Here is a 15,915-nt window from a genome sequence, read left to right as displayed (position 1 = left end):
ATAAACTTTGTGTAAATGTTGACAGTATAATGGTTTATGTGTGATATTTGTAGGTTGTGAACATAAAGGTGAGCGGTACCAGGACGGACAACAGTGGAAGATGCCCGCCAATCCGTGCGTGACCTGCTCCTGTTCAGCTGGACTGATTACCTGTATGGAGATGCAGTGTTTTAATACCTGTGACAATCCCGTTAATGTTCCAGGACAATGCTGTCCTGTCTGTCCATGTACGTAACATTTAGTTTTGGTGATTCTATTTCCATTACAAAATCTGTATCTTGGGTATCTTTCCTTTACTTCAAGACAATAAGGTGATAAAGACTGTTGGTGAAATTGTTAGTCCTCAATGTTTATTTGACATTTTTTTTTACACTATTGGGTAGCAAAACAGTCTTAAGGTTTCTTCAAACTTTTGGATCTTCATTTTGCCTCCTATTATTTATAAAAAAACCTAGATCTGCATGAAAATACTACAGTACTGTCTTATTTCTAAAGTTCCTTAATTTTATTTGGTGTTCCTTCTGTACAATACTGTGAGTAACAGACTAAATCTGTGTATTTCAGCCTGTCGATACAATGGTTTGACATACAATGATGGAGAAAGTTTCAGTCCTAATGGTGACCCATGTGATGTCTGTACATGTGAAGTAAGTTGCCTGTTTTTAACATTTTCATCATTCATTGGAATCATTTAACACACAGTTAGATTTTATGAATATCAGATTTTAAAATGGGCACTTACGAAAATACATTGCAAGCTCTTGGTGAAAGATAATGTCAGTAAAAATGCTTTTGTATTGTAGTCAGATGAATTAATGAACATACAATTATATTTACATTTATATATTTTGATATAAAAGAGGTGTACAGTAAGCGACATTTAGAATATGAATGAGGACCTTAATACATGTATCAATAATTTCTTTCTTTGATCAGAGTGGAGGCCTGAAATGTCACCACGAGAGCTGTCCACAGATTGCTAACTGTCCTGTAGAACAACAGGTACCTCCGGCCCCAGGCCAGTGTTGTCCAACCTGTTCTGGCTGTAAGTAATGGATTGTCTCCCTTTACTCAATGCATGTTAAAGAAATTCCAAATAATACGCTGTTTGTATATTCCACCATTGTTCACAAGCTCAGATACTGGAGCTTTTACAGTTTATTCCTATCATGATTTTTACTTGAAATGTCTTTATTATAGCTTGCAGAAGAAAAGGATATTAAGTTAAATGTACAATAAAACTTGTCTATAAAGACCACAAGGACAAAATCGAAATAGTTATATATAACCAACGGTCTTATACAAAGGTCAAACTGTTAAAATTGGCGATTTTGGACCGTAATAAAGTGGTCTTATTCAGCAAGTAGTTGTTATACAGAGGTGGTTGCTAAGGCCAGTTTTGCTGTGTAATTTTGAGGGCTGCCTCTGTTTTAAAATGACTGTGATTTGTTGTAGTTGGGACAAACTGTACCCGTGAAACGGTGGGAGTGAGGGTCCAACCTCGTGCCTCACAGGACCCCTGTGTTGTGTGTGAATGTACAGTAAGTTCTCTCTCTAATGCTTCTTTTTTTCAACAGCCAGACACCAAATTATGACACTATCTACAGCGATTGTGTGGATTTATCTGAATGAAGATTTTAGGAGTCTTCAGTTATAGGAATGTGAAACTGATAATACATCTGTATCTTCTGAAAACTATTCTTTGCTTTCCTTGAAAATTGATTGAAAAGGCTAGGACATCAAGTACCTAACCATATGATGTTCTTCTGTCATATGATGTCATGGGTGAGGACGATGTAATTTTAGCAAATCTATATCCTCTTGTTCCTTCTTAGTTACCAAATCACAAGCTTTCAGTCTTAAAATATAGGAATTAAATTAAAACAAATTTCATTTAATTGAAAATCTATAATGATAAGCAATGTGAGGGGGGAATAAGCAACTGAACACATTAAAAAAATTCCTCTGCATTTATGTTGGTTTCACATAAAAATCAAGATTGAAGTTGTAAAGGTTTGGCCATGTTCTCTGACCCTGTGTTATAAATTCACTTTCTGTCTGCTCCCTAGGCCTCCTTCCACTGGATGTGTACCACACAGAGATGTAACCCTGTAGCTTGCCCACCCTCCGTCCAGCGCGTTCAATCTGGTCAGTGCTGTCCACAGTGTCCTGGTAAGTTGTCTTCATTCAGACATGATGTGGTCACCTACCTGACCTTGTTGGTTTTCCATGGACACTTCAGTTATCTCACAATAAATCTCCAAACAGACAACATACTTTTATCAAGGATGAAAGAAATAAGTACAAGTTTGATAAAAGTTTTGTACTGCAAACATACTTATTTTGGTGCAATCAGATAACCTGATAAATTCAGTTTGAACAGGGCCCAGTTTGACAAACATTCCTTGACTTGAAGGAATTCCTTACCTTACAATTCTCCATAAGCAAAGGAAACTTCCTTAAAAGCGGAAATGCTTTCCTATGGAAAATTTTAAGTTGAGTAATTCCTATAAAGTTGAGGAACGTTTGTGAAACTTGGCCCAGCCAGGTCAGCACAATTAATCACACATTTGCGAATATTGTTACACATTGCTCAGTAATGTTTCAGTGAAAAAATTCTTGTCTTATAGAAAGTGCTAGAATATGCTTATCTCTAAAGCAACTTCTGTGAATAATATTCTGAAATAAAATGCCAGTGAAATGTTTGAGGAAAATCTCCATTTCCCTATACATTGCTGCCAGATTTCATAAAGAATTGTCATTATATATTTCAGCCTGCTATGATACCAGAGAGGATCGTTACTATGAAGAAGGGACGACATGGGCAGATAACTCTGATCCTTGTATGGTGTGTCGCTGTCAGGTCAGTGTCAGAAATTCTCTTCTATATGTCTTGTGAAAAATAAATATTAAGTGTAATTTCCTCATTATTGTGGATTTCCCTATTTTTGTAATGACTATTATCAAATGCATCATAATATAGGCAACTGATGAATTTGGTTTTCCAATCATCATTAAAAAAACATTATTATATTATTCTAAAAACAAAAAATTGAATTGTGATACCAGTCATTGACTGCAATTAATAATAATTAAACTTTTATTCCTTATATCCTATAGTAGCCTGTCCATGTAGTTATCAAGGCTGCATTTATGTTGAAGGGCGGGGAGATTAGCTGTGTGGCCGTCGACTGTCCCAGAGTATTCTGTCTAGATGACCAGGTTCCTCTGCGGGCCCCAGGGACCTGTTGTCCAGTTTGTCAGAACATTGACCGTGCCGAGTGTCTGTACCAGGGAAACACCTACCAGGTAACACACATTCAGACTGTCAATAGTGATTAAATATCCATTGTTCATATGGCTTAAATGATGGTCATAGACAAATTTTGAAAGTGACATTGGATCACTGTACTCTCATGTAATGTTGACGTATGAAAAAGCACTAGAGGAACTAGTGAAACAGTGACTGGTAGTTTTAAGAGACAGTTTCTGATTGGCTGGAAAAAATCCATTGTATGCTAACTATTGATGTTGATATTGAATTGTAGAGATTGACAATATGTTGTTTTATAGACAGGAGATGTATGGACAATAGACGAGTGTACGACATGTAGTTGTCTAGGAGGGACTGTGAGCTGTACCACTGAACAGTGTGACTACCAGAGCTGTGGCTTTGATGCTACGTTGTCACGGATACCAGGCCAGTGTTGTCCTGTCTGTCAGACAAGTAAGTACACCAACATAACAAATTGTAATATAGGTGGTAATTAAGTGTTCATGATAGATATAAAATCATCTTTATAAAAATTAATTCTGCCTTGACCTTAATTACCTTTCCTTTTTGTTAGTGTATAATCTTAAAGGTATTAAAGATATATATATGTCACATGTAAAAGGCCTTTATCATCTATCATAGAATTCATAGAATTTGTTTGCCCTGCAGGTAGCGCGTTAGAATTGTACCTGCTTCCCCTATTGCATGATCGTAAAAGGCGACTAAATTTAGGATCTTATCTTTTCTCTTCTTCCTGACTGACTTTATCTTTCCTAATGCCTCCCTTGGCACTGCCTCACTTTTGGCCTTGAGTTGAGCGTTTGCCCCTGTGAGGAAGGCTCTGGGTTCTGTCCCCTGGCCGAGACACACCAAAGTCTATAAAAGTGGTAGTTTCTGCTCCTGCTTAGCGCTCAGCAAACAGGGAGTGGGACGACTGGTTCGCCCATTGTCAGTATAATGTGACCGGGTGGGGTGTGTTGCTTTGTGTCTTCGGCAGCATGCTTCAGTGATATAGCACTATAAAAAGAGCAACAGTTCCACTATACAAGAAGACACTACATGAATATACCACAGTTTCCCAAAACACGCACCTCGCACAACATACACGCAACACACCGCATACATGGGAGGCCGTCCTTTACATGACCATAGCTGTTAATAGGACGTTAATTAATCAAACCAACAAACAAAAAATCATAGAATTTGTTAGTACACTACATTCATAAGCCTGTACCTCTGATTATTGTTGACCTTTGATCTTTGACTTTTTCAGGCCCTGCCACCTGCCTTGTGTATGGTGACCCACACTACCAAACATTTGATGGAACCACCATCAGTTTTATGGGAGACTGTCGCTACATCATGGCCGCCGACTGTGAAAATGATGATTTCATGTGAGTAAATCAATTCAAACATTATCTTTATTTGAATGCTATTTTTAATATTTGAGTGTGATGATAACAGTGTTGAATAATTACACTTCTGTGTTACAGAGTAGAAGTACAACATGACCGGCGGTCAGCTCCACTTGCTGTGTCCTGGGCCCAGAACTTTACTGTCAAATTGTCAGGCTACAAGATTGACCTCCTCCAGAATGGAGTTGTCTTGGTAACTTTCAGTTTTAATGTTTTAACAATCAAAGGAGTTTGTATTAAAGATTCAATCCTTGTTTTAATGTTTTTGAAACATGGATATGCATTATACATGGCTGTAGATAGAATGTGTATATAATGTTAACAATAAGATATGTTCTGTAACAAGATTAATTATCACAAAGTCATAGCATAGTGTCTTTTACCGATCATTAGATCCAAAGGAGATTGAAAAATAGGTCACATCAATATATTGATATCTCTGTTATATAATGGCATTGAAAACAGGTCACACCTGTTACATTGCAGTAAAACTTCCTATACAATGTTTCAATGACTTTTTACAGAAATTGTGTTTTAATTACGTTACAATATTCCATGTGTAACTAATGTGGTTTATTATTTATCTGGGATGTAACAATGGTTTACAGGTTAATGGACAGGTGGTACAGTCTGATCATAGACAGGGGCCTGTGTTCTCTTTGGAGGTCAAGGACGGCACAGTGTTCCTCAACACCCAAATAGGGGTCAAGGTAATTATACTTTATCACCCAAAAAGGGGTCAAGGTTATTAGACTAGATCACCCAAATAGAGGTCAAGGTAATTAGACTACATCACCAAAATAGGGGTCAAGGTCATTCTGTACTTCATATCTCAAATATGACTCAAGATAAGTATATTTTAACAACCAAAGAGGGGTCCAGTTTATCAAACTCGGACACCTAATATGGGGTCAAGGTCATTATCATTCTTGACACCTAAATAGAGATGAAGTTACTTTACCTAATAAATAAATTGGAAATATGTGTTACAGTTGGTGTGGAATGGAGATAGCCAGGCAGAGCTCAGTGTCCCAGGCTCCTACAAACGCAAGACATGTGGACTGTGTGGAAACTTCAATGGCTATCCACAAGATGATATGAGGACTCGGTCTAAACAGATCACAAACTCACCCAGCACTTTTGGCAATAGCTGGAAGGTCGGTATCAGACAATATCTCTATCAGGAGTAGTCACATGAAAATTGATGTTATAAAAGTAATGCCAAAAGTAATGCCAAGTGAGAAAGCTTCTTAGTAAAATGTAACGGATTCCAATACTTGTATAGAAGTTTTCTTTTCTTGTGGATTGGTTGAATACATAGACCATTAAATCATTTGTTGTGGTTTAGTGTGATCGAGTGGTGTAGTGGTTAAACCACTCGCCTTTCACCTAGCCGGCCAGGGTTTGATCACTGGAACAGATGTGAAAAGGTTAGGGGTCACCTGCCTGATCATGTTGGTTTTCTCTGGGCTCTCCGGTTTCCTCCCACACTAAGACCCCTCGTGTGCATACATCCGGGCCATCGAGAGTGATTTGCATAAGTTGTATAACATGTTTCGTAATCGATGTAAAATAGATAAAGTTTATATGAAATAATTTGATTATTAATGATGCATTTTGTGATCCTACAGGCTGATGACCAGACCTCAGACAACTGTGTTAATGCTATAGACATAGACCCATGTAAAGAAGTGGGATACCGAGGCAAACGTATAGCCGAAACCAAATGTGCCATCCTCAATGTAAGAATTGATATACATGTATTTCCAGTTCCAGCAGAAATCATGCGTGTCTGACATATTTTCTCCCACCAGAGGAATTTCTCCTATTTCATTAATTTCCTCAACCAGATAAATTATTATGGGAAGGGAGGAGCATAAGATGTTACCCTTTGTTAACCTGTTCTGTCCCATATTTGGAGGCAAGGCAACAGGTTTCATGGAATTTGATTATAAAAATGTAACATAAATGATACATGATTTCATTTTAAACATTTTGTCTCACAATATATATAATTCTGTATGTCATATATGATACAGGGTCCAGCTTTCTCTCGCTGTCATCGGACTGTGTCGCCACAAACATTCTATGCTGCCTGTCGCCACGACATGTGTGTTTGTCTGGACAATGATACGTGTCTGTGTGAAGTGTTGTCTTCCTACGCCCGCGAGTGTGCCAAGAGGGGAATCAGTCTGGCCTGGAGGTCCCCAGGATTGTGTGGTATGTACTAGTATTAGTTAGAACATTTGGTCAACTTTTGATATAATGGAATGGATAAAGACATAAATATTTATCCATTTTTTTTTTTTTTTAAATATTTCTGTAGAAGTAAATGATTTCATCTTATAAAAAGTCTTCCATTGAATGTTATGATTATTTTTTACAAGTTTATGTTTCTTTGATGTAAAGCATATAGTCTTTAAAATAGCCTGGTCAGTTATGCAGGTTCTGTGGGCCTCTTATTTGCTATATTTGTTTGTGACTTAACCACTGGCATTAATCATTTGTTTTACAGAATTTGACTGTGATGTATCAAAAGGATTTGTATTTGATGAGTGTGGTCCAGTGTGTGCTCGGACATGTGAAAACTTTGACCAGCCATCGGCTGATATATCCAGTAAATGTTACAAGCCTTGTGTAGCGAGCTGCCAGTGTCCAGCTAACAAGGTCCTACACAATGGACGCTGTATCGATTCCACGGCGTGTCCTGATATCAGCAGGGCATTTTCTGGCAGCACAAATGTCCGTATACCTTGATACTGACGTAGTTTTAGACAAGTAGACAGTGTTATGACTTCTCTAACACCCTTACATAGGTGGGATGTGTGATGTGTGTGTGACACATGTGGTGTGTGACATGTGTTGAATTACATATGTACTGTGTGTGACACAGCTGTACTGTTACCTGTGTAATATCTATAGATTCTTCATTCCCCTAATGTAAGTAAGGGAATTTCAACCATGAGATAAACAGATAAACATACCACAAGGGTTGTGTTTACTCCTTTTACCACAAAGGTGTTGATCGTATAGAAACCAAATAGGATTCCCACACATCAGGAATCCCAAGTCAGTATGTAAAGGTTACATTGAAAATGGACGCTTTCTCCCCCTCATTTTTAGGTTGGGGAATCCCTTCAGCTGAATCCTGTAATATCACAGGGAAATAATTCCCCTAAAGCTTAGAATGAGATCCCTCCGTTTAACCCTAGGGTGAGGCTTGGTAAAATACCTAGTTCCACTTATTGGGTGACACTTCACTGGAATCCTATATGATTTTGGGAAACCTTCTTAACTTGACCATAGAATAAGACTAGAATCTCTTAACTTGAAATCTAGGTTGGGAATTTTGAACCTTTCATTTGTTCCTAGTGTAAGGCAGGGAAATCCCTCCATTTAGCCAATAGGGTAAGACAGAGGAATCCCTTCACTTGCCCCTTGGGTGAGACGTAGGAATGGAACATAAATATATTCTACTTGAATCACAGGATGAGACGGAGAATCCTAACTGTAACTTGAAACATATTTGAGTGAAATTAAATTGATACACTAATCTATGTGTAACTGAAATTAGTGTTATCTGTGCACACAAGTGCTAAACTAGCTGTTTAAACAGAGTTTGCTCAAAGTTAATCGAAACTTGATGAATTTCGTACATTTTGCACTCATAAATTTGGTCTTAACGAGAGAGAGAAAGAGAGAGAGAGAGAGAGAGAGAGAGAGAGAGAGAGAGAGAGAGAGAGAGACTAGCTTCTATATAGTAACAGCCTAAATATGGTCTTGTAGAAATGTTTCCTTCGAATTCCTGTGTGTGTGATTGTAAGGAAAGTTTGCCCACCAAAGCTTGCCTTATGTTAAGTTTATCAGTCTATTTATTAAAAGAAAACCAGCTCTTTTTCCGTCCAGCTATAGAGATGAAATTTCAGATTTATCATGCTGAAAGCTTTAGATTAAATAAATTTGTGAACATGTTGTATTTCTATATTAGTTTTAGAGACTTTGAGGGACTTTAATAAAAGCATATTTTTAATCAGCAGCGTTGGTTTGCACTTTTATTTTGTAGTAACTTATTTTTGCATAAAATCACATGGAGGGTTCATCTTAAATCTCATACAAATGTTTTTACAAAAATAAGATATTTCATCACCATCCATAGTCATTTGTTTTATCAAGACCAATTATTACCTCTAATTCTTAATTCTTCAAATTCACAAAGTCACCCTTAGTCATAGACATTATCAATTTGCAAAAAAGTCAAAAGAGTACAAAGTTACTTTTAGACTTTATCTATTTGTGAAAATGTTGAAAGAGATAAAAAAAGTCATGATATGAATTAGTAATGAATTCAGATTTGTATTTAACAATCTGCTATTATTGAAGGATTACCAGTTTGATATTACATCACTCTATATATGGCCAGTTGTGTTGCCCACCATATTGTGATTATAGTATCCTTAAGTACCGTACCATAATGATTATTAGCTACAATAGTTTACGTACAGGGTGAAAAAATCACACAAAATACAATTTTTAAACTGAATATTCATGTATGATTTTAACTATTATTATATATTTATATACAGAATTTGTTTATACCTAATACCAAGTAGCCTAGTATTTTATTATTGCTCCATTGTAATATTGTATTTGCTGTGTCATGAGTGCTTATGTTGACAATCAAATCTCAGGTGTTCTTTGTACGTTTTTTACTCGACGGTGAATATTTGTTGAATTATATTTTGTGTATGTGCAAAAACAACTGCATGTTGATATTAGTTGGCATTTGATATCTGTGTCCAAAAAGTATCGTGTAAATTGTTTCCTTCTTTTGAGTTAGGATGTAATTGATTAACAAAATTGCTATTCAAATAAATTACCTAAGCCTGACACTGGATTAATGAAAAAGTAACAGCATACATAAATCTTGTACAAAAAAATGAATACAAAGTAAGAGTTATATATAAGTAATCAATTGTATTTATATCATATGTCATTCATAAAATATCCAAAATGTAAATTTTTGTGTATGTCAAACTTGTTTCTATGATACAAGTGCCTTGTTAGCCACAGGAATTTTAAATGATCATGTTTCATATAATACAAGTGTGTATCGGTAATATTGATATTAGTGACATTTGTGTGAGAATGAGTTACTATGTTGTACAATATTTTACAGGAAGTAGTTTGCAATTCAAAAGTCCTACAAAATGTAGGTTAATCAAATCGCCCTCATCCGTGGTCTATCCATCTTTCCAGAGAGAGTATTTGGAAGAAAACTTTCGGGTTTATAAGAGTTTTGCATTGGAAAAGCATGCAGACATTTTTGATTTTCATGGTTTGTAATGTGTATTTCTCAGAAAGTCATTTTTAGATCATTCTTAGATTCTATGCAAAATTTTCAGACCATGAAGCAGAGGGATTTAGAAAAGAGAGAGAATATATAGAAAATGAATACATTCTAAGACTGGTGTCAAGGCCTCAGGGATGTATATTTTATATTTCATGGATTACTAGTGCACGAACAATTAACATTTTATGACAAATAAGGGTACATTGTATTCATGAAGTCCAATGTATTTATCATTACCGGTACGTATATTGTCGACTTTATTAATTTAGAACCTTGTAATTGTAGTCTAATATTGATGTAATTGTTACACTTGTACCTTTTTTATACATTCACATACTCATAGTGCTAGGTACAAGGGTCTACACAACATTTCATTATTTTATCATGAAATACGTCGTACAATCTTGCTCTCTATCTTTGTTTTAGGATATTCTTAGGAATGTATACATGTGGAATTGTGGATCAATCGGTGGACAAAAAAAGTTCTTCTAAAATGCCTTCACAATGAAAATAATACTACATATTGAAGTTAAAGTTTACAGACTTCAGAGTGTTGGAAGAAAGAATGACCCTGGTTTTTTTTTTTTTTTTTTTTTTTGCTTTATCAAAAATTGCACTGTATAAATCACACATAGTTCAAAAGGTTCTTACTACTACATATATGATTCGTTGCTGCTCAGTTATTTTCTCATTTTCCATCTAATTTGGAAATAATATCCATATACATATACTGAAATGCTAATGGGTGATGATCCTTTGCTTAGACTTCCCTTCTCTATTGATAAACTCTCCAAAACTTGAAACACAATATTAAGAGCTGCTATCAATATCTGTTATGTGTTACATGTATGAATGATGAGTATCTAGTGTGTAATTTACAGTTGTATATTTTATAAAACTTTTAATAAATAGTAAACTCCATATTTTGTATCTCCTTTTTATACAATCATTTTTGTTCCGAGCTTGTTTTAAAAATATTGGGTATGTCTCTGAAAACAATGAAAAGATGCCATATCTTCATTGATATAGCACACAGGCCATGATTTCTGAAGTCAAATTAAGACTCAAGTTTATAACCTTAATTGTGAATTATCTGTTTGTTACAGGTATACCTAAAAAAAAAAGTAGGGGAGGGGACACACTTAAAAGGGAAGTAATAATTATCTGCCCCTTTCATTTGTGTATGAGGCATTTATCTATATACATTTGTATGTGCAATGTAGTATTTTGTTTATAATACCGGTTGTCAATCCCTGTGGGCTGTGTCTTGTCCCAAAGTACAGTGTTATTGTGGATGTTGGTTATTGATATTACAGTAAAACTAGTCGCACATCAAAATCACCAATACTTAACATGTGTACAATCATTTCATAGTTTCTAACATAGTTTAAAACTGTAGCAGAATTAAATGTAGCTGTAGCAGAATTGAACATGTCCGATTGCTGCAGGTAACTCTAGAGCACAGTCGAGCATGTAACTGATTCAAATCCCTGACTAGCTGCAACTGTTATAGAACGGCCATTGATAAATCAACTACATGTATAGTCACACACCTGGTACTGTTACATCTGAGTAAATCAGCCACCAGACCATATTGATCAGTTCATTATAATACTGTACTAATGATATCCATTATAAAATAGATTTGTGTATTTAAGGAACTTGTGTATATTATTGATCAAAGAAATTGTAAACCCTGTTTTATCATATGTTATACTATTTGTAACATTTCTAATAAATTTTGTAATACATCATTTTTGTTGATTTTGTTTTGAGGTGTGTCGTATTACATATGTCAGAACACTTCAGGTCAGTTACCATTAGTAAGAGAAATAATCCTCACCATATCCAATACCTGGTATGTGGATTTTGAAATACCAAAACAAGCAACGTGGGTAAAGTACAATTTACTTTTGATAAGTTTCATCATCTGGTGATTGCGACATCACAGAAATTACATCAAAATATGACGTCACAATCACCAGATGTTGCGACTAATCGGCCATAAATTGTACGTTACCCAAGTTGTTTTGGTATCCAGAAACTGACACATTCAGTTTCAAGAACAAAACTAATACCTGAATTGTACAGTTACACATTATTTAGTTATTTGAATATGGTAATGGGACAAAACAAGCAGAGAAGACATGTTGACTTTGACATAAAGCCATCACGAATAATAACTTAATAAGAGAACAGAAATCTTTAAAATCTTTCCTGCAAATGTGAGACAACAGCTTTGAAGGGAGATAACTTAATAAGATTATCTAAGTTTCTCTGTGCTCCATTGCTCATGTATTTTTACAGCAAAGCCAAGCAGAATATACAAATTGATAATCCAGTCTCCTAAAGAGAGATTTTCTAATATTAGTCAATAGCTAAAAGGCAACATACAAACACAAAAGATTAAGGATTCATCATGTTTATTGCAATTCAACAGCACACACATAGCCTTCATGGAAATATCGAGTATCAAATTCCAACAAAGTACACTACACATGTAGAAAAAGATAAACAGGTGTCACCCACACATGAAGGACTTGCTCTCTGTCTTGGTAAAATGTCAAGTATCAAATATTTAAATATAGGAGTAAGCATCATGCATAATTCCTTCCTTGTTGTACATGTAAATATATCCCCTCTGTACAACAGTAAACCCAATTACACAGTATGTATTGTAATTAACCTCTTGTATTGGTATATACCATGCATCAACTCCTTAAATTATACAATATACCATACATCAACTCCTTAAATTATACAATAACAATCATATTTGGTACACCATACATAACCCCTAATTATATAATACACTTATAATAATCTCATATTGGTGTATCATATATTAACCTCTCAATCTCTCACATTAATTTATATACAAATAAAATGTACTGTATGTTTGATTGTCTCTCATTCAACCATACATCTTACTCTCTCGCATCACCCAATCATAGATTTCGTTTTACATTTTTTTTCAAAACGGATCCTTGTAAACTTTGACAAATATCTTATCATAAATATCTTACTGAGTACTGTATAGACTTATAGAGCAAAACTCCTGTTACATACCTTCACAAGTACAAAATCATTTTTAACAGGGAGTCATTCCATAAAAATTACTAGACGTGTAAAATTGTATCATAAAAATTTTAACATACTTGTAAACATATCACATCACTTTTAGACATATTGAAGTCCCTACCTCCCTGTAACACACAAAGTTCTGAATCTCAGTCACATCGAATGCCATCTCTTTCAGAAACATAACTAAGTTGTACTTACGAGTCATTAAAATATTACCCTGTCATAAACACACAAACAAGGCATATACAAAGCCATACACCCTCTCTTGGACTTCAATAACTTGTACAAAGAGTCAACAAATATCTCTCTTGGATAATCATTAACCCACTTTATCATATTTACATAATTACACAAAATCTTATATGCCTTTGAAAATGATCTGTTGACATTTCTGAGACCGATTCCTCCTTACTTTACAACTTTTTTGTGCAGTGGGACCGTTTTAGTTATGATAAGTGCGTTTAAAAAATAATAAAATAATTAGATAAAATCTGGATTATTCAAAGGTAAAGACGTCTAGAAATTTAGCTACAAGAATGATCTTATGTAAAGGACAAAGAAAACAATATTTTAAATTGAGCAAACCATGAAAAATATGATGTCATATCAAGGTTATGACTGCTTCGGTGGGATAGGCATGTAATTTTGTAAATTAAATAAATTGCAATACAATTTGTTTGCAATGACCTAAAATATTGCACACAAAAATATCACCAGGCCCAAATTTCTTGAAACAAAAAACATTGATTTAATCAAAACTTAATTCATCTCTTATTCAGTCTGTTTTTGAGTTAGGTTTGTTTCAAGAAATCAGGGCCAAAACATTGACAGATCCTATCCATGCTGGAAAGTGACATGATACGCATCTAGTTCCTGTATACCAATAAATGTCAACATGACAGGAACACTACTGTCTATCAATCTCCAGGGACTAGAAATAAGGAACTCCAGGCAGGTACATGGATGCAGGATGGCACAGAGATTTAAATACTGTAGTGCAGTGATTTCAGAATTCATAGGGGGCTCTCAAGGCCCGACTAGAAACCCTATCTGAAAGGTTTGGGTTGAACAGTTTGTGTTTTATATCCTGTTAACAAGAGAAATGTCTGATCAACCGGAGAAAAAACATTGACCTAATATGGTCAATTGTGAAAGGATAGTTTAACAATACAAATATATATTCATCATTCCATAACATACAAATTTATAACATAAGTGAGATAAGAAAATAGGCTAACAGTTCTATTTGCGTAGTGATTGCACAAGAGAAAGTACAAGGTCATCAACTACTCAAGTTTAATAGAACTGGTGTTATATAAATGTGAAATGTTTTACATAGAAGATTTGATTTAAATTATTAATAACATCTATTAAGTAAACCAGACAAAAAGATTTTCAGGTAACTCATTCTTAGTCTAGATATAAACCTGCTTTATTTTGACCTATTTAAAAAAATAAAATTTTCAAGAGAACTGAAATGTACTGTTGACTTTTATAATTAAATTATTTGATTCCTAGAAACTTTAAAGGTATAGCATGCTTGTTGACTTTTTCTATCAACATGCTTTCCATTCTATTGTTTTATTTCAAAAAATAAATTCTCAAAATACTGAAACAAATCATAACTAACAACTTTACAGTAAAACAATTCTACTATTACGGTAGGGACTCACATCTCTGGATCATGCCCTCTCTTTTATCACAGATATTTACATTCAGTTGAAATAAAAAAGAAAATATTATAATGCTCTTTATAAGGGACAAACCTGATTGTGTTATAAGTGCCCAGCCAAAAAATAGTACAATAATCAACTACATGGATGATTCAACAATATTTTAAGTAATTTCAAAGATTATTATCAGGGGAGACAACTCATCTTTTATTAGCACTACTGTTAATGGTTTCTCAGCTGCAAGCAATACAGACAGGAGACAGTGACCATTATATTCATTAAGGACTAGTGAACACTTCCGTTTAATATTACTGGGATAACATTCTAAAACGGCACTCTAATCAAAAAGAACTTATGTAAAATATCCACCTCCTGTTTGTCTTTGTTAATTAAATCTATGTAATGATGTAGACTAGATGAATGAAGTCTTACAAAAAACCTTGTAACAGTTAATCCGGAATAGTCTCCCCTTGCACTAATATTGTCATAAAATAATTTCTATACTACTGATCAAACTTTTGTGATAATGAACTTATCACAAATCAAATCACCGTGACGATAATGTAACCATTGATTGAACACTAAAAAAATAAAGAAGTTTCCACTAATTAAACCCCTTTTAAGTGTGAATTCTCTGCTAGTTACATCCTCATTAAGAAGTGAGACTCTTGCTGATTAAATGTTTAACCCTCGTAGTAGTGATGCCTCCAGTACGATATGGAACTCATCCAGCGTACCCAGGATGTGTACGAGGTAGTTTGTAAGGCTCGGGTCTCGGAAGAAGGAGTGCTCCTCAAACATGGTGGCTGTTACCGGGGTGTTGGCTATCAGGGGCAACATCTTCTGAATCACATGGTCCCTGAAGAGAAACAAAAATATATCACCTTACATTACCATTTCGCGCACCCTTCATAACTAGAAAATCAGAAAGCCGCCCCCTCTTCTGCCCTATCACTTGCTCACTTAAACACTAAACAAAATATTGACTTTTCAAAGATTTTTCTCAAACTTTCAACATAAGCTTTATTAATAATTACTATACATAAATACAGTAATCCTAATTATATGCTTTATCAATTTCTGAATGAATTACCGTGCCACATAAATGTTAATAATCTT

At 34.8% G+C, this 15,915-nt stretch overlaps 2 protein-coding genes across 8 annotated transcripts in view; one reads left to right on the top strand and one right to left on the bottom strand.

Moving 5' to 3' along the window:
• The window catches only part of LOC138327378 (uncharacterized), an 80,098-nt gene extending 68,307 nt beyond the window's left edge, over positions 1 to 11,791 (top strand). Inside the window, exons 39-53 of the mRNA XM_069273468.1 lie at positions 26 to 227; positions 565 to 647; positions 937 to 1,045; positions 1,456 to 1,541; positions 2,070 to 2,172; positions 2,775 to 2,863; positions 3,163 to 3,309; positions 3,574 to 3,727; positions 4,548 to 4,668; positions 4,768 to 4,882; positions 5,298 to 5,399; positions 5,682 to 5,846; positions 6,321 to 6,431; positions 6,729 to 6,909; positions 7,205 to 11,791. Of these exons, the coding sequence (XP_069129569.1) occupies positions 26 to 227; positions 565 to 647; positions 937 to 1,045; positions 1,456 to 1,541; positions 2,070 to 2,172; positions 2,775 to 2,863; positions 3,163 to 3,309; positions 3,574 to 3,727; positions 4,548 to 4,668; positions 4,768 to 4,882; positions 5,298 to 5,399; positions 5,682 to 5,846; positions 6,321 to 6,431; positions 6,729 to 6,909; positions 7,205 to 7,446 (2,010 nt within the window). The 3' untranslated portion in view covers positions 7,447 to 11,791. The remainder of the gene's footprint in view (positions 1 to 25; positions 228 to 564; positions 648 to 936; positions 1,046 to 1,455; positions 1,542 to 2,069; positions 2,173 to 2,774; positions 2,864 to 3,162; positions 3,310 to 3,573; positions 3,728 to 4,547; positions 4,669 to 4,767; positions 4,883 to 5,297; positions 5,400 to 5,681; positions 5,847 to 6,320; positions 6,432 to 6,728; positions 6,910 to 7,204) is intronic.
• Positions 11,792 to 12,445: 654 nt separating this feature from the next.
• Positions 12,446 to 15,915, bottom strand: part of LOC138329433 (DENN domain-containing protein 5B-like) — a 34,477-nt gene continuing 31,007 nt past the window's right edge. For all 7 annotated transcript variants that reach the window (XM_069276434.1, XM_069276474.1, XM_069276466.1 and 4 more), the window contains one exon: positions 12,446 to 15,655. In XM_069276434.1, coding sequence (XP_069132535.1) covers positions 15,472 to 15,655 — 184 coding nt within the window. In that variant the 3' untranslated portion in view covers positions 12,446 to 15,471. The remainder of the gene's footprint in view (positions 15,656 to 15,915) is intronic.

Source organism: Argopecten irradians, chromosome 1 (assembly GCF_041381155.1).
Source record: "Argopecten irradians isolate NY chromosome 1, Ai_NY, whole genome shotgun sequence".
NCBI classification, from domain to species: domain Eukaryota; kingdom Metazoa; phylum Mollusca; class Bivalvia; order Pectinida; family Pectinidae; genus Argopecten; species Argopecten irradians.
The sequence above is the reverse complement of the archived record's forward strand: the minus strand, read 5'-3'. Positions and strand labels throughout refer to the sequence as shown.